Raw genomic sequence first — 27,072 nt, 5'->3', positions numbered from 1 at the left:
ATATCTGAGGCCAAATATAGCCCTAGAATCAATGGCTGTAAAAAATCCTATTGCTCTTATACAATGGGAGGGGGAGAGTCCTGGGACACGCCCACTCCCTAGAAGGTTCTGGGTAGGGGTTGCCCTAAATCCTTTGAGGCAGGGGTTTAAAGGGAGTCAAAGAGCCCAGACAGGAAAGCATAGGGACCTCCTCTTCATCCCCAGCATCAGCAAAGCTGGAAAGAGTTCAGACATCCCCTCATTCCATCTTTCATCCCAATTCGTGGTTATCAACTTCTGAACCCCCACTCTTCCCTCCCAAGGAAGAAGAAATGAGAGAGGGGAGCAGAGAGATGCACAATCTTCATCAACAAACAAACATTTATTGAGCTCCTGATGTGTGCCAGTCACCGAAGAGGAGGGCATGGAGGTATTACATGAGGTTTCCCCCTCAAGGAGCTTCTTGATGACCAGGGGAAAGGAAAAGGGGGTGAGCAGAAGCTGGTGTCAATCACAGGCCTCTCTCCTTTCTCAGGTGGTCTCAGGAAATGAGAGGCCCAGAAAGGGATAGCCTGGACAGGTGTCCAAGACCTATGCACAGGCTGCACATGTACAAGACACATGTGCAGAGCCCACACAACTAAAGAACGGTGTACAAAACAGGAGAAGTATACGTGTCACACGTGGGCAGGATTCACATGCAGAGTCCTTATGTGCATCGGCCATGCGTATGGCACAGGAACTGCTTCTCCCAGCCAGGTTGGCTAGATGAGGACAGGGCTCCAGGCCCCAGCTCGGGCTCTCAGGGCTGGGGCTGGTACTGGCCCTCCGTGGCCGTGAAGAAGTCGTCCAGCACGCTGCGCAGGTAGTCAAAGGTGGGCCGGTCCTCTGGGCGCTCTTTCCAGCACAGCATCATGAGGTGGTACAGCTCCTCTGGACAGTTGTCAGGTCGCACCATGCGGTACCCTCGCTCCAGGTTCTGAATCACCTCAGGATTGGTCATCCCTGGGGGTTGATGGGAGAAAAGACATCAAGGCTCCAGGCTTTGGAAGCCCACAGGCAGGGGCCATGTTCAGATTATTTAACTGTTATGGTGTGAGCACCCATCCGAAAGGATCTTTGTCTTCATCAATGGTAAGGCCTTACTATAGGTACCTGCTAAATGTCAGTTATGCCCCTTGGAATGTCAGCTATGGCTTAGACACTTAATAACGCACACTGTTGGCTGCCTTGGGAACCACCTCAATATTTTGAGCCTCAGTTTTCTCATTTAAAAAACAGAACAAATAGTAACTCCTACCTCAGAGTTACTATGAGGATTGAATAAGATAGTGCATATAATGCATGTAATGCCTGGAAATGAGATACTGCATAAATAGTCCGTCTCATGATTGAGCCGGAAGTTCCAAGACAAAGGGGGGAATGAAAGGGCGAGGGCTAGGCCCTCCACCTTGTCCCAGGGTAAGGGCTAGGCCCTCCACCTTGCCCCAGGGTAAGGGCTAGGCCCTCCACCTTGCCCAGGGTAAGGGCTACGCCCTCCATCTTGCCCCAGGGTAAGTGCTCCATCTTACCTTGGCCACATGCTTGGCAAGGAGCTTCTTCCCGGAAGTCTAAGCCTCTGCTAGCCACACCCAGGAACAAGACACTGACTCTTGCCTGGCCAATTGGCAGAGCACAGTCCTTTCTCCTCCCCTTACTCCAACTCCCCCTATAAAACCCGTCTCCACACAGAGTTATCTCTCTCTGTTTCCTGCTGCTGTGTCGGCAAGGTGGGGGAGCCGAGCTAGCTCGAATAAAGACTCTTATGCTTTTGCATCGGGGAAAAAAAAAAAAAAAAGAGATACTGCATAAATAACACTTGTGATTATTATTATTTGGTGGGAAGATACGGTGGTCAAGGCCCAGGGCAGGATGGGAGCCCACAGCCACGCCAATGGTGAGGCTTCCCTGCTCTGGGACCAGGCACATGAGATGCTACATTAGGAAGCCAGATGGACTCTGGGCCCCAGCAAAGCAGACTCTGCATGGGCAGAGGTCTACCAGGTCCCTCCATGACCCAGATGAAATAATTTTGGGGCCAGTTCCCTGCCTTCATACTGGTCCTGTCCCACCTGGTAGGCTCTTAGCATGTGGACCCTGAGAGGACTTGATCCAGAGAACTGCATGATCATGGCACAAACAGCTGCCTGTGTCTGAATTTCCCATGTGGCCTCTTATTTCTCCTTCAGTCTTCTGAGAGGAGACTGTGACAGGCAGTTCCCGAAGACTAAACACTTTATGGTCCTGCAAAACTTGGGAATGGACCTCGCCCAATAAATACCCTCTTGCCCAGGCCTTGCCCTTAGGAGGCCTCTAGCTATGGGTCCCTCACATTTCAAAATTAGCACATTGGAGGACATAGGCCATAGAACTAAACACCCAAGGCTAGAGTCAAGGCTGCAAGCCCATAGGCTAAATCCAGCCTAAATATAGCCTCTAGACACACTTTGGTTTGGTTTCTGTAGTGTTTTTAAATAATTTGAATCAATCACCAATGTTTGGAAATGGGCACATTTTTCTAAAGCTGCAAGTTTGGGCTTCTCTTGAAAAAAAAAAAATCTGTGTTTTGGGACCCCATGCCTTTTGTTTTTGTGTTTCCTTTTTGTTAATCCTCCCCTGAGGACACTTTTTCCATTGCTTTTCAGAGATAGTAGAAGGGAGAAAAGGAGGGGGAGAGAGACACAGTGAGAGAGACACAGTGACTGGTTGCCTCCCACATGCACCCTGACCCAGGGTGGGGAGCGAACCCACAACCAAGGGAATCGACCCTAAGACCCTCTGGTGCACAGGCTGACACTATAACCACTGAGCATGCCAGCCAGGGCCAGGTCTTAAAGGCAACCGTCTGCTGGAGCAGATGCAAGTTCACCCAGATCCCCATTACTCCCCATTTTCTCCCTGACCCTGAAGCTGTGTTGCCATTTATCATCATGCCAACAATGTCTTTTCATTTGTAACAGAGACATTGCCTATGGATTCACCTCTGTGGGCACAGTGGAGGGGCAGTGAGGGTCCTTGGCAAGATGACCAGGGTGGGCTTCCAGCCCCAGCGCTCTCCCTCGATTCTGTGATGGGGCAAGCCCAGGGCAGGGAAAGCCTTCTGGCTCTCGCCTGATCCTAAGGTGCCTTGACCCTCCTAGGAGCAAAGCTCCGTGCACACTGCTCTCGGGATGTGGGAAGCTTCTAAAATCTGGCCACTGTGCTCCATGACCTCCGTGCCCTGTCTTTGTGTTCCATTTCCTTTCCCCAGTTTCCTAGCAAGTTCCTTTTAAAAGATTCCATCGCTGTCTTGGCTGAATTCAGGGGTAAAGGACTTTGTCCAGGAGATAAAGAGAGGGGTGGGAGAGAGTGGAAATCAGTTGTTTACATCTCTCTCTCAGTCTTTAGACAGAAAGCTTCAGAGGGAACGGAAGTCAGTGTTTAGTGAGCACCTATTATGAGTCAAGGTCTTTCACAGATAATCTTGTTTTTCATATCAGGGAACAGGCTCAGAGAGGTGAAGTCACTTGCCCAAAACCTATTAATAGCAAAACCTAACACTCTTGCCCTGACCGGTTTGGCTCAGTGGATAGAGCGTCGGCCTGTGGACTGAAAGGTCCCAGGTTCGATTCTGGTCAAGGGCATGTACCTTGGTTGCGGGCACATCCCCAGTAGGGGGTGTGCAGGAGGCAGCTGATTGATGTTTCTCTCTCATCAATGTTTCTAACTCTCTATCCCTCTCCCTTCCTCTCTGTAAGAAATCAATAAAATATATTTAACAAACCAACAAACCTAACACTCTTGAGTGCTTAAATGGGCCAGGTAATATTCTTTGTGTGTGTGTGTGTGTGTGTGTGTGATTTTTTCCAGACTTCTAAACACTTTTGGCATCATTTTCTCTCGAGAACAACTTTTTTAAAAAAAGTATTATTATTGATTTCAGAGAGGAAGGGAGAGGGAGAGAGAAAGAGAGAAATGTCAATGATGAGAGAGAATCATTGATTGGTTGTATCCTGCATGCCCCCTACTAGGGATCCAGCCTACAATCCAGTCATTTGCCCTTGACTGGAATTGAACCTGGGACCCTTTAGTCCGCAGGCCAATGCTCTATCCACTGAGCCAAACCAGCTAGGGGTGGGCCAAGTATTAGTCTAACCTTACATTTTACATATGGGAAAAGAAGGCATCATCTGATCAAACAGAAAGTTAATATCATGGCATGTCTGATAATGAAAGGCAGGCTTCTTGTCTCTCAGGCCAGATCCTTTTCACCCATACTGGGCTGCCTGTGTTGGAACTAAAGAGAAGAGCTGGGATTATCGAAGGGAGAGAGAGAGATCCAGAGACAGAGATGAAAGTCAGCCATGGTTGATTGGTACCTCCCTGGTGATATCGGAGTCACATCTCTGAGAAGATGGAGGAGAAGCAACTAGAAAGTTTCAGATTCTGAGCCTGGGAAAAGGTGAGTGGAAAGTCATGGATTTTACTGCCCTGCCTCATCACCCTTTTTAGTTCCTGCCTTTGGTCCTGACCTGGGTAAGGGATGCGACCGTGGGTGACAATCTCCGTCAGCAGAATCCCGAAAGACCACACGTCCGACTTGATGGTGAAGGTCCCATAGTTAATGGCTTCTGGCGCTGTCCACTTAATGGGAAACTTGGCCCCTGTGGGGAAGCAGAGTGAGGTCACCAAGGTCTGCTTGGCCTGTAGGCCCCAGACTTCCCTTCTATCCCACACCTACCCTCCCTGGCTGTGTACTCGTTGTCCTCAATGAGGCGTGCTAGGCCAAAGTCTGCGATCTTGCAGCTCAGGGTGTCAGACACCAGGATGTTGGCGGCCCTCAGGTCACGGTGGATATAATTGCGCTCTTCAATAAATGCCATGCCCTCTGCAATCTGCAGGTCAGGTGTGGATAGGTCAGCAGTGGTGGGCCAGACATCCTTACCCTGCTGGCCTGTGCCCATGCCCAGCCCTCCCAAGTCTCCTTACTTGGGCTGCCATATCCAAGAGTTTGTTGATGGTCAGCTTGATGCCTGCAGGGGTCTTGAGAAAATCCACCAGGCTCCCTGTGGGCAGAAGCAAGAGTTGCTGATCCAAGTTGCCCAAGGAGAGAGCTCCCCAACCCTTCTCGCCTAACTGTGTAGGCGGTGGGGGTGGGGGCGGGGGGGTCTAGAAGCAGTGTCTTATATGTGGAAAGGAAGAGGAAGGGCAGAAAATGGAGGAGTGTGTGTTCTGAGTGAGGAGGTTTGGGACATGTGAAGGTCTTTTCCAGGGGACTAGGATGGGGCATGCTCGAAGGGATCTGTAAGCTTTTTATCACCCACGGGGTAGAGCTCAAACTCCTCAGCCAGCATCCACCAAAGCTCTGCATGGTCCACTTTGTAGTTTCTTCTCTTCCCCCACTCCTGCTACTCTTGTTCCACCCCCACTAGACAATTTCAACATTTTTCACATGGACCATTGCGTTCTCACCTCAAAGTCTCTTTGTCCCGTCTCTGCCTTACTTTTCTTGCGTGGCCCAGCTAGACTGACTATTCCTCTAGGAAGCTTTTCTAGATCCTACTAGACATAATAAATTAAATCACCATCTACATTCTCTGGGGCATGCTGAAACTTTCCTAGCCCAAATACTGGTTTTCCAGGTGTGCATAACTAAAATGAGACAGCAGGCACCTTGTTTTGTCCATCCATGTTCCCCGTGCCCAGCCCAAAGTAAGCAGCAATAAATGTGTGCTGCACGCATTAAAAGGAGTGTGGAGCGGGGGGAGGTTGGGGGTTAATGGGGGGGATGAGGACACATTTGTAATACCTTAACTAATAAAAAAAAAAAAAAGGGAGTGTGGAGCCCTAACCAGTTTGGCTCAGTGGATAGAGCGTTGGCCTGCGGACTGAAGGATCCCAGGTTTGATTCCGGTCAAGGGCATGTACCTTGGTTTCCGGCACATCCCCAGTAGAGGGTGTGCAGGAGGCAGCTGATATATGTTTCTCTCTCATTGATGTTTCTAACTCTCTATCCCTCTTCCTTCCTCTCTGTAAAAAATCAATAAAATATATATATATATATATATATATATATATATATATATATATATATTTTAAAAAGGACTATGGAAAGAGATGTGTGGAGGCCTGACAGGTTGGGAGTTGCTGGATTGGAGCTAGTAACTTCTGTTCCTTCTTAAGAGATTAAAGCCCTGTGTGAAGATGATAGCAACCTGTGTCCCCACTATGAGTACTGAATTAGTCACCAAAGATAAAGGCCTCACCCAGACACAGCAAATATGTGACAGAGACTGCCATTCCTCCATTGTGTCCATGGCAGATGTTGCTAATCAGTCCTAGCACTCACTTCCAATGAGCCTCAGAATCCTCAACACAGAACTCCAAGCAACTACCAACTAAAGTAGGCTTATATAATAAAATCTATTGGCCATTTCCAGAACCCATTAGCCAATGAACAGCTTTTCTCCCTTCCTGAAAGAGGGAGAGATCTTATACTCCCAAAGAATCAGAGCCGTTCAGATTTCTGCTGTTATACTGAGGGAAATGGAGCACCAGATGCAGGTCAGGAACTTAGTCTGTTAAATCTAGGCCTGCAAATTCCTGTTTACCGTGGTGAGGCTTTTACTCTGTGCGACAACAGACCAAGGGAGGGGGAGGGGCTCACCCAGAACTGAAAAAGAGGGCTTTGGGGCAGATCTGGCCTCCCAACACTCGGGGGCAGAAGGGAAAGAAATGGGACCAGGGACGCACTCATTTCCTGAAAACAAACATCTTTAGATCAAGGTAGGGCTTTGAAGGCAAACGGGGACTTGCAGGTCAGGGGAGGTGGGGACTGAATGCCCTTCCAGAGCCGGCCACCTTAGGCTGGGCTCCCAGACAGCCTCGAGGACACACCCTCTTCTCGCCCTTGGAGGTGAGACTTTAGGAGCCCAGGAAAACTCTAGCAACTTCAGTGCTGAGCCAGGAGAAAAGGCAGGTCTCCTCCACCCTCCAGCAAAAGCAGAGGGGACGGCAGCGCCCACCATTCTCCATGTATTCCGTGATGATGTAGATGGGCTCTTGAGTGACCACCGCGTAGAGCCGGACCAGCCGCTGATGCTGCAACTGCTTCATGAGGTTGGCCTCGGCCAGGAAGGCGTCGGGGGACATGCTGCCCTGCTTCAGGCTCTTCACTGCCACCTTCGTGTGCCCGTTGTAGTACCCTGGGGTGGGGAGGGGTTGGAGGAAGTCACCCGGACTGTCGGGGGACACTCGAATCTCAGCGGACGCCCCCCCCCGCACCCCCCGCAGTCCAGGAGGGCCTCACTTACCCATCCACACCTCCCCGAACTGGCCAGCCCCCAGCCGCTCCACCAGCTTCAGCGTCTCCCTGGGAACCTCCCACTCGTCCTCCCACCACGGCTTCTGGGGCTTCTGGGTCTGGCAGGGGCGGCTCAACCGCGTGCATAGCCCGTCCGGAGTGTCTGCGAGGACAAGGGAGGGAGTAGGGACTTCACCAAGTCCCGTCTAGGGAAATGGCCGGGCAGGGGAGGTGTGGACACCTGCGGCTGCAGGGTCTGGCACCGCACCCCGGCCGGGAATGGAAGAGCAGGCTTAGTGATGGGTAGGGCATCCCCGAGAGGGACGTGGGGGAGGCAGGCTGCTAGGACACAGGTGAGGGGGCCTCAGGCCCACGTCTGAGGGGTAAGGCTGCGCTCACTGGTGTAATGGCGGACCAGCTCCTGCAGGCCGGGAAAAGTGATGCGGGGGGAGATGTAGAAGCCTCCTTTGTCCAGGTTGCGGATCTTGTAATGTTTCACCACCTCTCCTTGGTTCTGGTCGAAGTCCCGAACGGACAGGGAAAACGATCCTGAATAAAAGAATAGGTAAGCGAACGTCAGAGGGGGAGGGGTGACCTACGGCGGGTGCACCTCCGCCACCGCGCCCCTGCCCCGGGGCTCGCCCAGCCCGCACCGCGGCTCCCGGGATCTAGCCCGGGCCCCGCCCACCGCGCCCCGCCCAGCCCGGACCCCGCCCACCTCGGGCCCGCCCCGTCAAGACCACGCCCATCTCGGCCCTGTCCCATCCCGGGCCCCGCCCACCGCAGCCCCGCCCATCGCGACCCCCGCCCCAACCGGACCCCGCCCACCGCGGCCCCGCCCAGCCGCTCACCCGCGGTGCTCTCGCTCTCCCGGATCAGGAAGGAGCCGTGCGTGTTCCCGGGAGCCAGGAGCTGCCGTTCAGCATCCTTGCGGCTCAGGTTTTTGAAGAACCAGCTGCGCAGGGAGAGTAAAAGCCGTCGTCGGTTGGAAGGTGCTCCCTCCATCACCCCTCGAGCAGCCCTCCTCTGCCCCGGGGTCCCTAGGTCCGCTTGCTCCTACCCATCCCCAAGACGAGTCCCCACTCACGGTTCGGGCTCCAGGCTGTTCGCTTTGGCCACGAAGTTGAAGGGGATGAAACCCTCTTGGCCGGTGGTCAGAGACTGCGCCTTCCACCACTCGCCGTTCCTGAGAACACCGGTGGTCAGCGTGGCTTGCTCAGCCTGGACTCGGCTGGACTCCCTCCCTCCAGAGCCCCAGCTGGCAATGCCACCCCACCCTCCAGCTCGGCAGCCGCCAGCCTCTCATTTTGTCTCAAGGGCGCCTACTGCAAGCCAGTCAGGACCTGCAGGAGGGCTGCGGAGCCCGGGGTCTCCGCTCCCTCACTCCCTCACCGCCGCAGGGCGAGGAGGGGTGGCATAGAGGGGACACTCACTGCTCCAGGACACGAAGCTGTTCACCCTTTTCGAATCCCAGGTCCCCATCGTGAGAGGGCTCATAGCTGTGCAGGGCGATGACCAGGTTGTCTGTAAAGACAAGGGGGCGTCAGGGAGAACCAGCCCGAAATAGGCTGGGAACATGGAGTTCAGACGAGACAGGGCAGAGCACAAGACTGGGGCCAGAGAAGCAGGGCAGAATAGAGGGTAGACGGGGAGGAGATGGAGGCCGACAGCCAAAGACCCACAGGCCTTATCTCCAGGCCCTGCTGGCTGCGGTCACCTTGCAGTGGAGAAGCCGGGGGGTTGGTGTCCTGGTAGGTGACCAGTGGGTCCCGCACCTCAGAGCCATTCCGCATGGGCAGCTGGGGGGTAGGGGATGAGAGTCAGGTTAGAGAGCAGGAGGCGGGGTCAGATCCAGGCTCCCCTCCCCACCACCCTGATCTCCTTCACTTCTCCAGCTTAGCCTGCCCGCCGGGTCTTCCTATCCCTGAATTTGCCAACTGCTTGCTGTGTGACCTTAGGAGAGTCCCTTCCCTTCTCTGAGCCTCGTTTCCTTTCTGTATTGCAGAGGAGAGGGCCGCTCTGTTATTTCAAGGACCTTTAGTGGAGGCCTATTTTGTTCTTCTGAGCTGTGCACCCCATCCGGCTCCCTCACCAAGCCCCATGTCTTGCCTCTTACCGTTGCCTTGCCATCCAGTGGGACTATGGGGTAATGGCAGTTCTCACATACATCGATGTTTTCCATCCAGTCATCTTCAGGGTTTGAGCTGCAGCCACAGCCCATGGTCCCTGGGGGAATGGAGAGGCGCTTAAGGGGTTCCCCCAACATCTGCTCGCCCAACCTCCGACATACTGGGGCCTCGCCCTGAGAACTTCCAGAAGTACCTGAGGTTGTTCGCCCTCCTCCCCAGGCCCCCATTCACCAGCCATAGACAAGCTGAAATGGGGCCCTAGCTCCTATCTGATGCTCCCTCTGAGCCCCCAGGCCACCAATAAAGTCACACACACCCCAGTCCTAGGCCCCGCCCCCACACCTGGGATGGGCAAACCGACACAGGCACCTTTGTTAGTCTAGCTGCCCGCTTCCTGCCTCTCCCCCAATCTCTCTCTCTCTCTCTCTCTCTCTCTCTCTCTCTCTCTCCCCATCCCCCATGTTGGGGGACTACCCAGTAGAGATCACACACTTCTTCCAAACCCTGGGGGAGACCTAAGTTTTGATCCACCCATACCTTAGAGGTGTGTGCGCCCCACCTCCTAATACAGTTCCCCTCTCCAGCCCAGAAAGCTAAATGAAAGACTCCTGCTCCCCACAGTCAGCCATCAGGCCTCTGCCCCCTTCCCCTCCCACACAAGTCTCCTTCAGAGGGTTCCTTCTGCTTCTCCCCAGCAGAAAATCCTTCAGTGACCCTATTGGCTGTGACTTTTTTTTATTTGTTTGCTTGCTTTAGCAGTGGAAACTTTTTGTCAGATGAAATCAAGCAGAACCCCATAGATAAAGCAAAATGGAGCTGCAGTGCCTGAAGCCCAGTGGGGCCTCTCTCTGAAGCCCCTAGGAGTCCCCAAGACACCTCCTTCCCTGGGCTGCTCCTCAGAACTGCTTGGAAAGCACTAGTCCTCAGATAAAGTTAAATTTACCATGTGTTTAAGACCCTTTAATATCAAGATCAAATCCACTTCCTCAGTCTATTCTTACACACACACAAACACACACACACACACGCACGCACCCGTGCCTACACACTCACACAGTCTGTGTTTTGAGCTACACCTGTCCCTCCCAAACACCCCACACTATTTTCTTACTCCATGCCCTTGCACATGTGCTTCTCCTGCCTCGGGATGCTCTCTTTTTGTCCATCTATTGAACTCAACTTTCAAGGCTCAGCTCACACATCACCTACTCTGTAAAGCCTTCCCAATGCTCTTTGCTGCTACAGTTCTACTCAGACCACAATCATCAACTTAGGCACTGAGTGCCCAAACTACACTGATTTATGTGTCAGTCCCATAGCCTCTTCCACCCCTTGATGAGATGGGGGAATTCCTGGAGAACAGAACCTGTGCTTTATTTGCTTGAATGCCCCAGCACCCAGAACTAGTTGCCACTTATAAATGTTGACTAGGGCCCAGGCCAGGTAGCTCAATTGATTGGAGCATTGTCCTGATACACAAAGGTATGGATTCAATCCCCAGTCAGGGCACATACAAGAAACAACCAATGAATACATAAATAAATGGAACAATCTCTCTCTCTCCTCTCTCTCTCTCTCTCTCTCTCTCTCATAAACAAATAAACAAACAAATAAATAAAATTGACTGGTATATGAAGGGTTAATGCACAGATTCTCTCCCAGATGAGAAAAAGCTAAAAAGTTCACCACCACAAAACCAGTAATACAAGAAATGTTAAAGGGACTTCCAGAAGAAGGAGAAGGAGGAGAAGAAGAAACATGAATAATAAAATGGCAATAACTACATACCTATCAATTATTAGTTTAAATATAAGTGAATGAAATCTAATCAAAAGACATAGGGTGGCTGAATGGATAAGAAAACAAGACCCATACCTATGCTGCCAACAAGGAACCTATTTCAGATCAAAAAACACATGCAGACTGAAAGTAAAGGGATGGAAAAATATATCTCATGCAAATGGAAATTAAAAAAAGCTGGGGTAGCAATATTTATATCAGACAAAATAGACTTTTTAAAAAAAATCCTCACTTGATGTTTTTATTGATTTTTTAAATTTTATTTTTTAAAATATATTTTTATTGATTTCAGAGAGGAAGGGAGAGGGAGAGAGAGATAGAAACATCAATGATGAGAGAGAATGATTGATCAGCTGCCTCCTGCATGCTCTACAGTGGGAACGGAGCCTGCAACCCGGTCATATGCCCTGACTGGGAATCGAAGCATGACCTCCTGGTTCATAGATCGACGCTCAACCACCCAACAACACCAGCCAGGCAGACAAAATAGAGTTTAAAACAAAAGCTATAACAAAAGACAAAGAAGGACATTTCATATACAATAGCTACAATTTGGAAGCAACCAAAGTTTACATCAATAGACAATCGGATGAAAAAGATGTGGTACATATGAATATACAACAGACTATTACTCTGCCATAAAAAATAATGAGCTCTTACCATTTGTAACAACATGGATGGACCTGGAGGATATTATGATAAGTGAAATAAGTCAGCTAGAGAAAGACAAATAACAAATGATTTCACTTACATGTGGACTCTAAGGAACAGAATAAATAAAATAGAAACAAACTCGTAAATGCAGAGCTGGTAGTCTCCAGATGTGAGGAGAGTGGAGGGGCAGGGTGAAAAAGGTGAAGGAATTAAGAAGTTCAGCCTGGCCGGTGTGGTTCAATGTTGAGTGCCGACCTATGAACCAGTTACTGGGTTGTAAAGTACAGCACAGGGAATGTAGTCAATAATATTGTAGCAACTATGTATGGTGCCAGGTGGGTACTAGACTTATTAGGGGGCTCACTTTGTAAGTTATATAAATGTCTAACCACTATGTTGTACACCTAAAACTAATGTAATATTGAATGTCAACTGTGATTGAACAATTTTTTTAAATATATTTTATTGATTTTTTACAGAGAGGAAGGGAGAGAGATAGAGAGTTAGAAACATCGATGAGAGAGAAACATCGATCAGCTGCCTCCTGCACATCCCCTACTGGGAATGTGCCCGCAACCCAGGTACATGCCCTTGACCGGAATCGAACCTGGGACCCTTCAGTCCGCAGGCCGACGCTCCATCCACTGAGCCAAACCAGTTTCGGCTGATTGAACAATTTAAAAAATTGTTTTAGCCCTAGCTGGCTTGGCTCAGTGGATGGAGCATTGGCCTGCGGACTGAGGGGTCCCGGGTTCGATTCCGGCCAAGGGCACATGCCTGGGTTGCGGGCTCCATCCCCAGTGTGGGGTGTGCGGGAGGCAGCCAATCAATGATTCTCTCTCTCATCATTGATGTTTCTATCTCTCTCCTTCTCCCTTCCTCTCTGAAATCAATAAAGAAATATATTTAAAAAATAAATAAAAAAAAATAAAAAATTGTTTTAATGTGCAGATTCTCCCATCTGTAAAGGTCTTAGCAGCCACCAAATCTAATCTCTGATTTTAGGTGAACAAACCAAAGCCTAGAGAGGCCTGCTTAAATTCACACAACTTATCTAGCAGAACAAAGCTAGAGTTGCTAAGCCATGCTGGGCCCAAGTGGAAGGAGGGTTGAGTTAGTAAGAATTAAGGACATATGTCAATTATACCTCAATTTTTGAAAAATTGATTTTAGAGGGAAGGAGAGAGAGAAAGGGGGAGAGAGAGAGAGAGAGAGAGAGAGAGAGAGAGAGAAACATTCATGTAAGAGAGAAACATCAATTGGCTGCCTCCTGCACACCCCCTACTGGGGATTAAGCCTGTAACCTGGACATGTGACCTGACTGGGAATGGAATCATGACCTCCTGGTTCATTGGTCGATGCTCAAACACTGAGCCACCCGGCTGGGCAAGCTTCTGTTTCTTTTCTTTTTAAATAATTCTTTATTGTTGAAAGTATTACATATGTCCCAAGCTCCTGTTTTTTAAACTGAGGTACTCATAAGCTCTCATGGGTACCAGAGTCACTGGTGTGCATCTTCCCAGAGCATCTTCCTTGTCCTTCTTCATATAGTTACAAGCCCAGATCTATTATAGAGGAAGATGTAAAATATACATGGAATTTTAAGCCAAATCAAGGAAAGGGGGACACATTAATTCTTCCCCCTACTGTTAGGAGTCTTGGAGGAGGGTAGGGGGTAGACATTTGAGAAATCGCTCAGTCACAGTTCACCCATCTGTGGCTGCAAATGCCTTTGTTGTAAAATTAAAATGTATTGGGGTGGTCAACATGAACATATAGGCTTCAGGCGTAGGTTTCTCTGTTACATGATCTGTGTATTGCACCGTGTGCCCACCACCCAAAGTCAAATCTTCTCCTGTCATCATGCAAATGGCTTTTTGACTGCTATTTTTATTCTGACCAGGAACTGGTTAGTAGCAAAAGCCTTCAGGAAAGGGCTGGTGACAACCCGGAGCCAGCCTAAAATAAGGTGAGCTAGCTAGTAAGGTCGTGAGCATCCTGTTGTTTGTGCTACTCAAACAGGCCGTAGAAAACCACAGGTTGGTTATAATGTAGTTGAGAACACCAACATCAGATGGCGTGTGGACTGACATCAGTAAGGTCCCTCCCAGGCCTGACGTTCTTGGAGGCCCTGGCAAAGGGTAAGAGAAAGATGAGAAAAGCTTGGGGTTATGAAAAGAGGGGATGAACTGGGATGCAGCAGTGAGGAGAGGTCAGAAGAAGGGCAGAAGGAATCATAGGCCTGGAGGCTGGTACCTAGTCCAGGCTGGGGTCACCTAGGGAGGGAAAAGGAGTCTCCAGGCTTTGGGCGAGAGTCCAGATCACGCAGGCAGGACCTGATCCTGGACTGAATCCGGGCCGATCAGAGAGGACCTGACATCCCTAAAGGCTGGGGCCATGAGTGGAAAACGTCAAGTTGTGTCAAATTAAGCAGAAAGGAACTCTGTCACTCTGCCAGTACCTGACCCCTCAGTGTTTCCTCTCTGGCTTGTCTGTGCTCCTGAAGCACTCCGGCTGCAGGTAGCAGATCCTGCTCTCTCCAAAAGGTGGGCTTTGGAATGTAGGGCCTGACAGCAATCAGAAACCCCTGGGGCCTGTCAATGTAAGTGGCTCCCAGTCTAGAGCCACTGGGAGCAAGCGCTCCGAGGAGGCCCCAGGGTAATGTTGAAGGCTTGCAGGTTATTTCAATATTTAAAAAGTCTAAAGGGAAATTGTATTATTATTTGTTTCTTAATTTGACAAAATGTTTTATTGTTTCTTTAGTGCAGACTTAGTTAAGTCTCTGATTAAAATTTGAACTAGAAAACAAGAAAATTAGTACCTAAATGAGATAGTTTAATGGCAAAAACTTCAAGTCATAGGATCCACAGGGTGTGTTTGTCGGGGGAAGGAGGGGGAGGTAAAACAGGGGCAAAGGAGTCCTTGGGAGAGAAGAGTTTAGAAGCCCTAATGTAATTCATCAGCCTCGTTTTAAAGATGAAGAATCCAGGGGATCAGAGAAGTTAAGTAATTTTCCCAATAGTACACGGCTCTTGGCAGACGTGAAACTCAAATCAGGCTCCTACCTCCTTTACCAAGGTACTCTACCCTTACTCCCTGGGAAGTCTAAAGAGGTGGGAGGATCCTGAGAGGTCACAGAAAAAATGGGCAGGGAGGCAGGGGTGGCAGAATTGGATCCACTCTCCATAAAAAATGTAATCTTTGTAGCTCACGGTGTGGCTCAGGGCAGGAGGCAGTCAATCGATATTTCTAGCTCCCTCTCCCTTCTTGTCTCTCTAAAATCAATAAGGACATATTTTTAAAAATGTAATCATTGTTCTGTTAACAAAGTCTTTTCTCTCCAAGACAATTCTCCCTCTGCCTAGAATGCATGTTTCTGAGTGTACATTTACCTGATTGGTGAGTGCAAGTGCATACATATGGAGGCATATGATTCAGTGAGCATTCCTGCTAATGTACGCATAGTCATCGGTGTGCATGAGTCAGTGCATACAGATGGATGTATACAAAAATAGGGGTATGTATACTTTGTCCCTGTGTAATTGTGAGATCTTATATAGATACATCTGTTTATATAAAATGTGGGTTCCCTTCTTCTGGTCTTTGCTTGACAGAGATTGCTGAGTAGCCAAAATTATATGAACGGGTTAATAGATGAAGTCAGTAAAAAGAAAATAAAAATTAAAACTTACTAGAAATTTCTCATTGTCTGAAAGAAAAAGGAGAAAAAAAATCCAAGGGATCACAAGGGCTTTCAGAACCAGCAATGAGGGCAGATTCTGGGGTAAATGAAACAGGACATTCTGTTCTCACAACTCAGAAATTCAAGGTCAATAGCAGGAATTTTGTAGATTCTAAACCTCCTCTGACTAGGGTCTGGAATGTTCTCCCTCAAACTCAAGACTGTCCATGGTCCTCAGAGCACTTGGTGCCATTTCGAAGGGCCACCCGTCCCTGGGGTTAAAACATTTGAAGAGCGAACCCTGTTTGATGTTCTGTATGTTGGTGTGTCATCCTGTACACCAGAAGGGGGTGAGTTCGATTCCTGGTCAAGGCACATACAAGAGGCAACTGATCTCTCTCTCTCTCTCTCTCTCTCTCTCTCTCTCTCTCTCCAATAAAACAAACAAACAAAAAATTTGGAGAGTGGAGTGAGAGCTAGATTTCAGTCCCCATCCCTTCTTGCCTCTCAGTGAGGTACCCAAAGCACACACACAGTGGCCCTGCTCACATTGTGTAGAACTGATCAAAAACCTCAGGCTGTCCTGGACTAGATTTTCTGATTCCAGGCTTGTTTAGGAATCATATCATGATGAGTTCTGATTCTTGCTAACTCGATTACTTTTATCAACTCCATAGACATCATGATCATAGACATTACCTGGCCTGGCTGGCCATAGAATGTGTTTTACCCTCTTTTTTTTAAAAAAAAAAGAAAAAGGTTTTTTTTTGGTTGGTTTCAGAGAGAGCAAGGAAGAGGGACAGAGAGAGAGAAACATCAATGGTGAGAGAGTCATTGATCCGCTGCCTCGTACATACTCCCTAATGGGGACCAAGCCCACAACCCAGGCATATGCTGTGACCTGGAATTGAATAGTGACCGCCCGGATTCATGGGTCGACAATCAACCACTGAGCCACAAGGGCCGGGCTGTTTTGTCCTCTTTAAATTTAAAAAAAAAAGGGGGGGGGGGACACTTTTCCTTCCATGAAGTATAAACTTATTCATTTACTGAACGTTCTATCCAAAATATGTGCCAGCTTCTTGCCTGGGTTTCTCAGGCTAATCCTTTACAAAGAGCAGGCAGGCTAGTCCACTGCAGACCACTGTTGTACTCTGGGCAACCTCATGGCAAAATTCGTCAGAAATAATTTCAAACCATTTTTGGGCCTATTTCTTTGGCCAAGATTTGGTTATTGGCAAAGTTGCAAATGTTCAATGAAGAGCCTTAACTATGGGTTGCCCACACAGAACCCTCATCACAGTACCCAAGAATCAGGGTTGGCAGACATGGTAAATAAATTCTACTGGGTGAAACAGGGATGTGTCCTGAGTTGCCTCCTTTTTCATGTGTTCCTTTTTAAAAATATATATATTTTATTGATTTTTACAGAGAGAAAGGGAGAAGGATAGAGAAACATTGATTAGCTGCCTCCTGCACGCCCCCTACTGGAGATTGAGCCCACAACCAAGGTACCTGCCCTTGACCGGAATCGAACCCAGGACCCTTCAGTCCGTGGGCCGAAGCTCTGTCCACTGAGCTAAACAGGTTAAGGACATGTGTTCCTCTTTTATATAATACCACTTTCGAATGAACGCTGTGAGTTCAGAGTTTCCAAAAAATAGGGAACAAGAAGATAAGTCTCTTACATGCAAACAAGTTGAATTTATTCTCACAAACTGGGAGTGTGCTGAACATAGAACTGATTCTGCTAGTTAACTGTTGCCATAAACAAGGGCTACAGAGCAATGACACTAAAGCTGGTATTTTGGGTAGAGGCCCTTCAGCTAGTAACTTTTATGGACCTAGTAATCCCTTGTAGTGAGTGCCCTCCCTCACACCTCTGTGTGCATTTCACGCCATGGGGTTTTATCAGGACAGAGCCTTACTTACAGCTTGACAATCCGTGCTGCTTTATTAAACTTTCTTGGAATCTGCAGGTCACGGAGGCTCAGCTCACCATGTCCATGTCACAGTGACCCAAGTTCAACCCCAAGGCCTCCCAGTCACTCACTGGCAGATGGTCTTTGGGCAGGTTACTAAATCGTTCCCAGCTTCCCCCAATGACTTCATCTACAAAATGAGAATAAAAATAGACCTACTTCTAGGGCTACTGTGAGCATTACCTATGATATATAGATGATCCCATATAAGAAAGTGCCTAATGTGGTACTTGGCACATAATAAGGACTCACTAAATAAATGAGAATTATAGTTATTGGAGGCTAGCATGAACATTTCATTACAACAGCGTTAAGCATTTTCCAAACTAAAATTATGAGTCATTTTCATTTTTCTTTGACATTTTTGTTACTTTCACGAACCACATTTCTCCTTTAATATATTTACCTAAAATGAAACTTCACTAACATAAATGGAAAACCAGTATCGCCAGCCATAAATAGAAGTCAGTACATATGAAAATAAACACATAATTTAATACATAAATTCTCATTTGTAAACGTCTGTTCATCACCCCCTGAAATCACTCACCCACATCAATGGTACACAGGCCATATTTTTGGAAATGCTGCACTGTGAGACAATTTTGAGCTTAGGCCTGTCAGTGAGTTAGAGGAGGCACAATTTTCCTTTTATTTTTCTTTTTAATATGCTTTTATTGACTTGAGAAAGAGAGGAAGGGGGAGAGAGAGAGAGAGAGAGAGAGAGAGAGAGAGATCAGTTGCCTCCCATACACACCCCGACCTGGGCCTGGGCCCCGACCAGGAATCGAATCTGAAACCTTTACTAGTAGGTGCACAGAATGATGCAAAACCAAACGAGCCACACTGACCAGGACAGACAATTTTCTTTTCTTTTCTTTTTTAAGTATATTTTTTATTGATTTCAAAGAGGAAGGGAGAGGGAGAGAGAGAGATAGAAACATCAATGGTGAGAGAGAATCATTGATCAGCTGCCTCCCGCAGGCCCGCTACCAGGGACCAAGCCCACAAGCCAGGCATATGCCTTTGACCAGAATTGAACCTGGGACTCTTCAGTCTGCAGGCTGACTCTCTATCCACTGAGCCAAACCGACTAGGGTGGCACAATTTTCTTAATGGGCCAGCCTATTGACAAAAATTCAGTGGGCAATTTTTATGTGCCACGTTCTGGTCCAGTGCTGGGGATACAGAGGTGCACAAACAGAGGTTCCCAGACACCTGGCCCTGCCCCCTGACTCAGCCGGGTACCCCTCTGGCAGCCTACTCCATTTTCACAGGAAGCCAAAATGCCTGTCTTCACCTCACCCATGGGTAATGTCTGTGACTCACAACAACATTGACAACACAGAACACCGATACTTGCCAGGAAATAGCATCTCAAAATCACCACCATTATCCACTTACCAAGTTAGTGACGGTTAGCTAAAACTTGAAAAGGTGGGGTAGATCGCCACGTATTGACATGGAAAGACATCCCAGATATAGCATGGTCAGAAGTTACAGAATAGAATGTAGAGTATAAGCGTATTTGCATTTAAATATGTGTATATATATATAGGGGGTTCTTTTGAGCAGGGCTCTTTGCTAAGCCTTTATTTGCATGATTTCATGTAATTCTCATAATAATCCTATGAAGTCAGTGCTATTATTATCCCCATTTTACAGATGCAAAAACTGAGGCCCAAACAGGGTAAAGCAATCTGTCTGAGGTCTCATAACAAACAAATTACTGGTGGAGTGACGATTTGAGCCTGGGTTTACTTGCCTCCAGAGACTAGGCCCTTAACCACCAGGCTTTTTAGTAGCCATACATAGGAAATTCTGGAAGAATGCACGCCAAATTGTCCACAGTGAGCATGCCCCAGGAGTGAAGTTGGAGGGAGCTGCATTTCTTGCATTTCTTTACATGCCTCTATACTGTTTGAATTTTTAAAATTCAAATCCTGTGCTACTTTTGTACTTGAAAAAAAACACACAAACAATAAAACCACCATCAATGCAAACACTCTGCTAAGAAACACGATCATTTGAGGAAGATCAGTTCTACAGTCCGTCCTTCCATTCCTCTCCTTGTCTTAAACGGGGTAGACATGGAGGAGGTGATGCTGGGGGCAAAAAAGGTTCTGAAGTTTGGAAAACACTGGGTTAGACAAAATCAACCCAGCTCCTTCTCTGGAGGGACTTCCAGAGCTCTAACAGGCTCACATCCACCGTGAAGCTAATCAGGACAGTTTGTAGCTGAGACCGTGTTGATTTGGTTCCAAAACCCTTTTCTTTCCAGGCGCCTCAGGGAACTAGTGTTCTTTAGAACAAGCATTGGAAATGCATCTGCAGATACTTTTAAACCAACACTAACGTTGATTTTAGAGGAGGCCACATCCCTGGATAGTATCGTGGTCTCACCTGTCCCCATGCCACCCACACACCAGCTCCTCTCAGCATTGCTTTCACTGAATTAAATTTGGCCTTAAAGTCATCAGCTTGTGGGTGTGTATATGGATTTGTAGGGTCCAGTGTGTGTTGTGTGTGTAGTCCCTGCCTCTGCCTCTGAACATACGTGAATATATACATTTTCCAATGATGATATGTAGGGTGTTTGTGTAGCTGTATGGGGGATCCTCTTCTAAGGTGGACCTGTAGTTTAGTCTATAATTCTCACACCCACTATACACAGGAAACAAGCTCATTTGCAAAGCCACACCACAAGTGTGAGAGAATGGGTGGTTCACTGGTTTGCCAAGGCGCTGAGTAGGAGTAATTCTGGGTGTGGGCATCCCTCCCTTTGGTGCACACTTGCAGGAAGATGGAGTGCCAACCTCTGTTAAGCACCTACTATGTGTCGGGTAGTCCCCTGGCGCATCACAGTCATTATTTTCTCTTTGAGTACCCACAAGCACGCTGCAAGGGAGAGACTCATTATGGCCTCTTTAGAGATAAGTAAACTGGAGTCCGGAGAGGTGAAGCCACTTGTTCAAGAAAATGGCAGAACCGGAATCGTGCCTGGGTCTGCCTGCCTCTGAAATGCGTGCTTTTTGCATCCGCTGTCTTGCATTTGGTTTTGCTCTGAGATCTCTGCCATCATGGTACACAAGGAACAGAACCCAGGGGCAGAGACCATGGCTTCATGTTTTAGGTACTCTCCGAAGTGGGCCATTATCCTTCTCAGAACTGCCTTGACTCTTCCAGGAAGCCTCCCAGATCACCAAGGGATGTCTTCTCCCACCCTCTGAACCCTTCGCCCGTCCTTGGCCCCATCACTTGGCACTTCTTCCCTTTGAGAAGAATCTCTGCCTCGAGCGCTGGGTCATCTGTCACTACAGGCTGGGTTGGTGGGAAGGGGGACTGCTTATGCCTGTCCAGGGTGTGGGTGAGCCGCCTGGGTTCAGAGAGAGTCCGCGTGCTCCCCAGCCCCCACCGAAGTCTGCAGGCCTTGGAGCTATGGACAGGAGAAAGGTCGGGACATGCTGACTAGATGGAAATTGTGTGTCAAGAAAAACTCCAATGGCAGAGGAAACCTGGACGGCCTGGTGCAGGTGGGGACTCCCCCCACAGACTGTAGGCTGCGAGTTAGGTGGTGGGTGAGGGGGTGGGCAGTTAGCTGACTATGCTTTCCTGGGCCTCCACCTTGCTGGGGTTTGAAGCCGGAATCCACAGGACCAATTGGCCCTACACCTGCAGTCACTGGGTGGCGGGGGGGACGGGGGGCAGTGGGAGCTAGCAGGCCAGGGGGGAGGGGAGGACGTCCTGTGACACTTGGCAGGGGCAGGAATGGCAACTTTCCAGATGGAAGTTCAGATGTTCCTCTCTCAGGGCCAACTGCACCCCTGTCCGGGATTAAAATAGCCCTTCCTCTTTCCTTCTCCCCCTACACTCTCCGCTCCAACTTCCCAGCGTCCAGTCAGAGGAAGGCGCCATCCCAGATGATAAATATGCCCTCACATATCCATCCACTCCCAACCAGAGACTCCTCCCTCTCTCTAGCAATGCTGGTCACTGCCCCTAAGACTCTTCACTCATGTCCATTCGGATGCTCTGGGTGACTCCGGTCTCTCCCAGGAGATTCTTGTCGCTGGGTTCTGCGCCAGCAACCAGAAGGATTCTGGGTCCCTTGACTAAAGCCTGTCCACTACCCTGCCTCATGGGAGGTCACAGCCTAGACCGTCACTCTGTCCCAAGACCTGGCTCTGCCACCGCCTTGCTGAGGGCCTGCCCGGAGGGAGCGCTGGGCCCTCTCTGGGTGGAGGAGGCTCATCCATCGTGGGGTGAGCGACTGGACTTGGGGATTCTCTCTCTCTCTCTCTCTCTCTCCTCTCTCTCTCTCTCTCTCTCTCTCTCTCTCTCTCTCTCTTTGTATATGCGCTGCCAAAGCGAGCTCTTTTTAATACCTGATAGTCCATGTGCCAGATCTCCAAGTGAGGTGGAGGCCATGGCGGGCAGTGCGGCAGAACCAAGAGCCAACATCTACACAGGAAAGCGGGGATCTGGCTGCACTGCATGCCTCCTGCCTGACCTTCAGCAAGGTCCTTCTGTCCCCCAAGCCTGCAGGGCTGCTGCATACCCAGGCAGCCTGACCCCATGTCTAGTTTCACCCCCTGATATCAGGTTCCCAACCACAGCCCCTTGACCCCTGTTCCCAGTCTCCTTACCTGCCCAGCCCAGGAGCCCTCCGGCCCCATTCACATGGTCCTGCTGGCCTAGCCTGGCTGCCCAGACCGTTTCAGCTCTCCTCGCCGTGGTAGCCACCACCTGACTCCTCGCGCCCACGTCCCACCCTGACTTCCTGCCTCCTCCTGAGGGCTCCGCAGCCAACAGGGCCCCAGTAGCCCAACCACAAGCCTCCAGCACCCCAAGCTTCCTGCCACCAGAGTCCCTCGTGCCTCAGTCTCTGAGGGTCCTGTACATCTCCAGGCCTAGCTCTCCTCACCTTGAGGGTGACACTTGGGGGAGAAGGGAGGATATTTGATGTTATCTCCCTCCTGTCCTCCAGGGTGCACCCGGACAAGAGGTTCAAGGGCAGCCTTTAAACCCCAGAGAGCAGGGGCAGGCGGACGCACACACACTCAGCTGTCAGTGAAAGGCAAGAAGCACTGCTCTCACAGTTTTTCGTTACAGTGTGAGGCAACATCACTTCTGAGTCAGAGGAGAGTCCAGTACCCTGTTCCGCAGGCGGAGAGCAGAACCCCCATGCTATAGGCAGGTGTCAGGCTAACGTGGCTATTGCAGTCAGGAAAACAGCCCTATCATCTCTGGGCACAGGACCATCGCTTATTATAGTCAGAGGGTAGGCTAACGAACACTCCTCTTCCAGGCAGATGCTGGACAGCCAGCTGCTTAAGGAAGCAGGCAGGACAACACTATGGTTGGAGAGTAGTGGACCACTTCTAATTCAGGTAGAGGCAAGGCCAGAGACCCTGTTAAAGGTGTGGGGCCGGGCACCATCTCCTGCAACCAGTGGAAGACAGAACAAACACCCCTTCCCCGGGCACCCAGCTGAAGGCAGTGGACTGGCAGCACTTTCTGTTATAGGCAGGAGGCAGGAACCCTGTCTCAAGCACAAGCAGGCCAAGAATCCCCCGTTAACCTGGGGCCACACTGAGGGTGGCACCATCATAGGCAGAGGGCCAGGTCACCAGTGTTAGGAGAAACGCTAGGTGGCCTTTATGAGGCCCAAGATCCTTGACCCCCTCTCAGAGGAAACTATAAATGCGTCACTACCGCCACTGCCTGAGCTACAGAGTGAGCCGGTTGGGGGAGGGGAGCCCGCAGAGCATTGTTGGGGTTTGTGAGGTGGAAGCTGATTGTGTGTGCACCTCAGCTGCCGAGGGAAGGGGAGACAGGAAATGGGTGGGGGAAGAGGAAGCCTGCGTTGGAAAGTCAGACAAAGAGGGTAACAGAAACAAAGGCTGAGAGAGAGACAAAGTTAACAGAAAACACACAGCAGACTACAGTGACACAGAGCCCAGAGCCAGGGCTGCAGCCCAAGCTCCCTTCACAGGCCATCTCTGGGCCTCAGCCCAGTAGGAATGGCGCTGGCGACAGTAATGATAAGCCATTGAAATGTGCGTTTGTTGAGTGCTTGCTGTGCACTGTTGCACGGAAGACAGGTCCAACTACTTGTGGAGTGAGAACTAGAAACAGATTCCGAAGTTAAGGGACCCCCTCAAGGTCTGATGGAAATGGATGGTGGGCTGGCTTTGTAGGTCTGGCAGGTCCTGCATTCTCCAGCTGCTCATTTACCCAAGTCACTTCCATGGGGGTCATTTAGGACTATATGTTATTTCCCAAGTCTGATCTTGGTAAGAGAGATAGAGCTAGAGCTGTAGGCGAGATCAGGATCCATTAGTCCGGGTCCACCCCCAACCCAGGCCTTCTCTCCTGTAATGAATCCCTGGTCCCAGCAACAGAAGACACTCAGCGACCTTGGCCTGAATAAATGACTGCAGAGACCTTGATGGGAAGCAGAGAAGGTATTTATTATGTGAGCTCCTACCGCCCCTCTCCAACTCCCTCTCCACCCCGTCCCGCCCAACTCCCCCCCCCCTCCGCCCCCCCCACACAGCTGGGGCAGCAGCAAGAACAGGATGCTGGGCTTTATGCTCCCAGATCTGATCTGAGTGTACCCACCAACCCCCTCTCCTGCCAGGTGCTGGTGCCTCTGGGGCACACCTCGCTTCCAAGTGGGTGGGGGAAAGGGTAGCGGGTGGTCAGTAGGCACGCAGGTTCCCCTCAGCAGAGTGTGAAGCGTCGGGCGCTGATGTTCATGCGTGTGAGGCCAAGGTGCCGCAGCGGCGGGGCCAGGGCCAGGCCGGCCCCGGGCTCCAGTTCCAGCTCCAGCTCAGCCTCGTCCAGCAGCTCTTGGTGCAGATGACAGGCTTGATCCACCTTCAGCCGGTGCAACTGGGCCCGCAGGCGAAGCAGCTGCCCCGCCAGCTGCCGGTCCTGAGCCTGCATCTCCCGCTGCAGCCGAGAGGGGGCATCAGCCGGCTGCCTGGGCCCTCAGCCGCTCTCGGCCCGCTCGTCCTTCCCTTTCTGCCAACACCCTGGGTCTTTGCACTGTCTGTGTCCTCCACATCCCTTCTCATCCCAGTTTAATCCCTCCCCACCTCTCTGCCCTTGCTCCCCACGAGCGGTTCTAAAATCGAGCTAAGAAGCCAGCATTGCCCTAGCTGGTTTGGCTCATGGATACAGCGTCGGCCTGTGGACTAAAGGGTCCCAGGTTCGATTCCGACCAAGGGCACATGCCCAGGTTGCAGGCTCGGTCCCCAGTAGGGGGCGTGCAGGAGGCAGCCGATCAATGATTCTCTCTGATCATTGATGTTTCTGTCTCTCCCTCTCTCAAATCAATAAATTTTTTAAAAAATTAAAAAAAGAAGCCAGCATTGCCCTGGCCACTGTGGCTAGGTTGGGTTGCTTGGAGCGTCCTCCCATACACCAAAAGGAGGAGGGTTTGATTCCTGGTTAGGGCACATACCCCAGGTTGCTGGTTTGACCCTCTGTGGAATGTTTCTCTCTCTCTCTCTCTCTCTCTCTCTCTCTCTCTCTCTCCCTTTCTATAAAAAAATCAATAAAATATATATAAAAAAGAAAAATTTAAAGAAGAACCCAGCATTAAACAAATACAGGTGCCTCAGGCCCCATCCCAGATAACTAAGTGGAATCTCCAACTGGGAGCCTGGACCTCTTTACATTTACACGTGTTGGATTAAGAGCCACCTACTCAACATTCGCTCCTCAGATTCTGCCTCCAGAGTGCCCCATTCTGACAGCAATTCCCAGAGTAGGGAGGCCATGCCCTCCCCATCTAGATACCTGGTGGCCCAAGAGCAGGCTCTGTGCCTTTAGCCTCAGAAGCACAAGGTCAGCAGATTGAATGGAATCCTCCAGCAAGTCTTCCTGAATAAAACACTGTGTCCTGGCTCCTCAGGACACAGCCACAGGAATGCGCAGTTGCTGGAGGCGGGATCCATTCCCACCCCACACCCGTGGTCTTGGAGAACCGTCCCCAAGGCCCTCTGCAAGGCTGTCCACCCCACCAGACTCACCAGCTCCCGGCGCAGCCACTCAAGGGCAGAGTCCATGGAGTCAAAGCCACAGATGGCCCCAGGTTCCCCCGGCCCAGGCCCAGCTCGGGCCTGGCGCCAGGTCTGGCTCTGGACCTGGGCGGTCCACTCCAGATACGAGGGCCGCCGTGTTTGCAGCTGCAGCTTTGCCGTCAGCACCTTCACAGAATCCAGGCTCTCTTCCTCCTCGTTTTCTTCACCCACTGCCTGGAATTTCAGTGGCCTCAGGGACATGGTGGGTCTAGGACGGGTGACAAAGCAAGACTGCAGCTCTGGGATTAGGGAAAGGCTGGTAATATTGCCCAGGTAGTGGCGGCAGAAGCCGAGGGTGAACAGTGTGTGATGGTGAATGTTCAAGGTGGGTCGGGGAGGCTGAGTGTGTGAGGGTGAGTGAGTAGATGGGTGTGGGAGGCAGAGTGGCAAGCGCTGGGATTTTCCAGGACCGCTAACCCTGGAGCCACGTGATGCCCATCCGTTTGGCGACAGAAGAAGCCCTGCTCTTTTGGCCCCTTGGATGAATTTTATTGTCTTTGCCCAGAAGGAGACACCCAGTTTCCCAGAAAGGAAGTTGTTCCAGGATAAGAAAAGCATCACCAACACCAGCTTCTTGGCCCTCTTCCTAAGACCCACGTAAGGGAGTGGGGAGGGGATAGAAAGCTGACGAGCTGCCCTCTGTCCTCACTCATGGCAAAGGAAGTGTCCAGAGCCCTGGCCCGGGAGTCAGAAGACGGGTTCTGATGCTGGTTGTGTGGGACGTTGGATAAGTCACCGACTCTCTGTTGGGACAGATCTTTGATTTCAAGCTATGCTTTAAGGAACTTTAGGTTCCCTTGGGAATCTCTCAGAGACCGCATGCAGGATTGGGGCACGCCTGTGGGTGGGCTCCAAGGCCTGTCTCTCCCGGCCCTTCCCAGGGCTTCAACCCAAGCAGTTCCCTTTTTTATTTTTTTAAAATATATTTTGTTGATTTTTTACAGCAAGGAAAGAAGAGGGGTAGAGAGCTAGAAACATCGATCAGCTGCCTCCTACACACCCCCTACTGGGGATGTGCCCACAACCAAGGTACATGCCCTTGACGGGAATTGAACCCAGGACCCTTCAGTCTACACACAGGCTGACTCTCTATCCACTGAGCCAAACCGGTTAGGGTGCAGTTCCCTTTTTTAAACTTTGTATTGAAATGTAACACACAGAGAAAAACTCATATCAAAAATACACAGCTTGATGAATACACAAAAGCTTGGAACCTAGTGGACCAGAAGGCCCTTTGAAGGCAGGAGTCCATCTTCGTCTTCTTAATAATCAGTACTTAACACAGTATAGGCATCAGTGTTTGAGAAATAAAAGAATAATTGGATGGATGGGCTGATGAGTCCCCCAGTAAATCGGGTTATCTCGTGTAAATTACCAGTTGAAGTGTGACTCTTGCCAGACTGTAAACCCTATGAATAGAACTCAGTCATCC

General features: G+C 50.0%; 2 protein-coding genes across 6 annotated transcripts; both read right to left on the bottom strand.

Annotated features, from left to right (window-relative positions):
- Nucleotides 1-342: 342 nt before the first annotated feature.
- LCK (LCK proto-oncogene, Src family tyrosine kinase) lies at nucleotides 343-22,282 on the bottom strand. Of its 5 annotated transcripts, none has more exons than XM_070404629.1 (13): nucleotides 22,194-22,282; nucleotides 9,417-9,526; nucleotides 9,018-9,099; nucleotides 8,734-8,824; nucleotides 8,388-8,486; nucleotides 8,152-8,255; nucleotides 7,700-7,849; nucleotides 7,311-7,463; nucleotides 7,023-7,202; nucleotides 4,987-5,063; nucleotides 4,739-4,892; nucleotides 4,530-4,661; nucleotides 343-984 (listed from the first exon to the last, which is right to left on the bottom strand). In XM_070404629.1, exons 2-13 carry the CDS (start codon nucleotides 9,519-9,521, stop codon nucleotides 782-784), a joined length of 1,530 nt encoding a protein of 509 aa, XP_070260730.1. In that variant the 5' UTR covers nucleotides 9,522-9,526; nucleotides 22,194-22,282; the 3' UTR covers nucleotides 343-781. The 5 variants fall into 5 exon arrangements, with proteins under 5 accessions (XP_070260730.1, XP_070260732.1, XP_070260731.1 ...); XM_070404631.1 differs by lacking the exon at nucleotides 22,194-22,282 and adding an exon at nucleotides 18,952-19,121; XM_070404630.1 differs by lacking the exon at nucleotides 22,194-22,282 and adding an exon at nucleotides 9,967-10,003.
- A 1,832-nt stretch (nucleotides 22,283-24,114) lies between these two features.
- On the bottom strand, nucleotides 24,115-26,047 carry FAM167B (family with sequence similarity 167 member B). The gene is made up of 2 exons (XM_070403217.1): nucleotides 25,590-26,047; nucleotides 24,115-24,504 (listed from the first exon to the last, which is right to left on the bottom strand). The coding sequence occupies exons 1-2, from the start codon at nucleotides 25,839-25,841 to the stop codon at nucleotides 24,274-24,276; spliced, it is 483 nt and encodes a 160-aa protein (XP_070259318.1). The 5' UTR covers nucleotides 25,842-26,047; the 3' UTR covers nucleotides 24,115-24,273.
- Nucleotides 26,048-27,072: the final 1,025 nt, after the last annotated feature.

This window comes from Myotis yumanensis, unplaced genomic scaffold (assembly GCF_028538775.1).
Source record: "Myotis yumanensis isolate MYYU_CA2020_CCGP unplaced genomic scaffold, mMyoYum1.0.hap1 SCAF_2, whole genome shotgun sequence".
In the NCBI taxonomy this organism is placed as follows: Eukaryota; Metazoa; Chordata; class Mammalia; order Chiroptera; family Vespertilionidae; genus Myotis; species Myotis yumanensis.
This window is presented reverse-complemented; position numbering and strand designations above follow the sequence as displayed.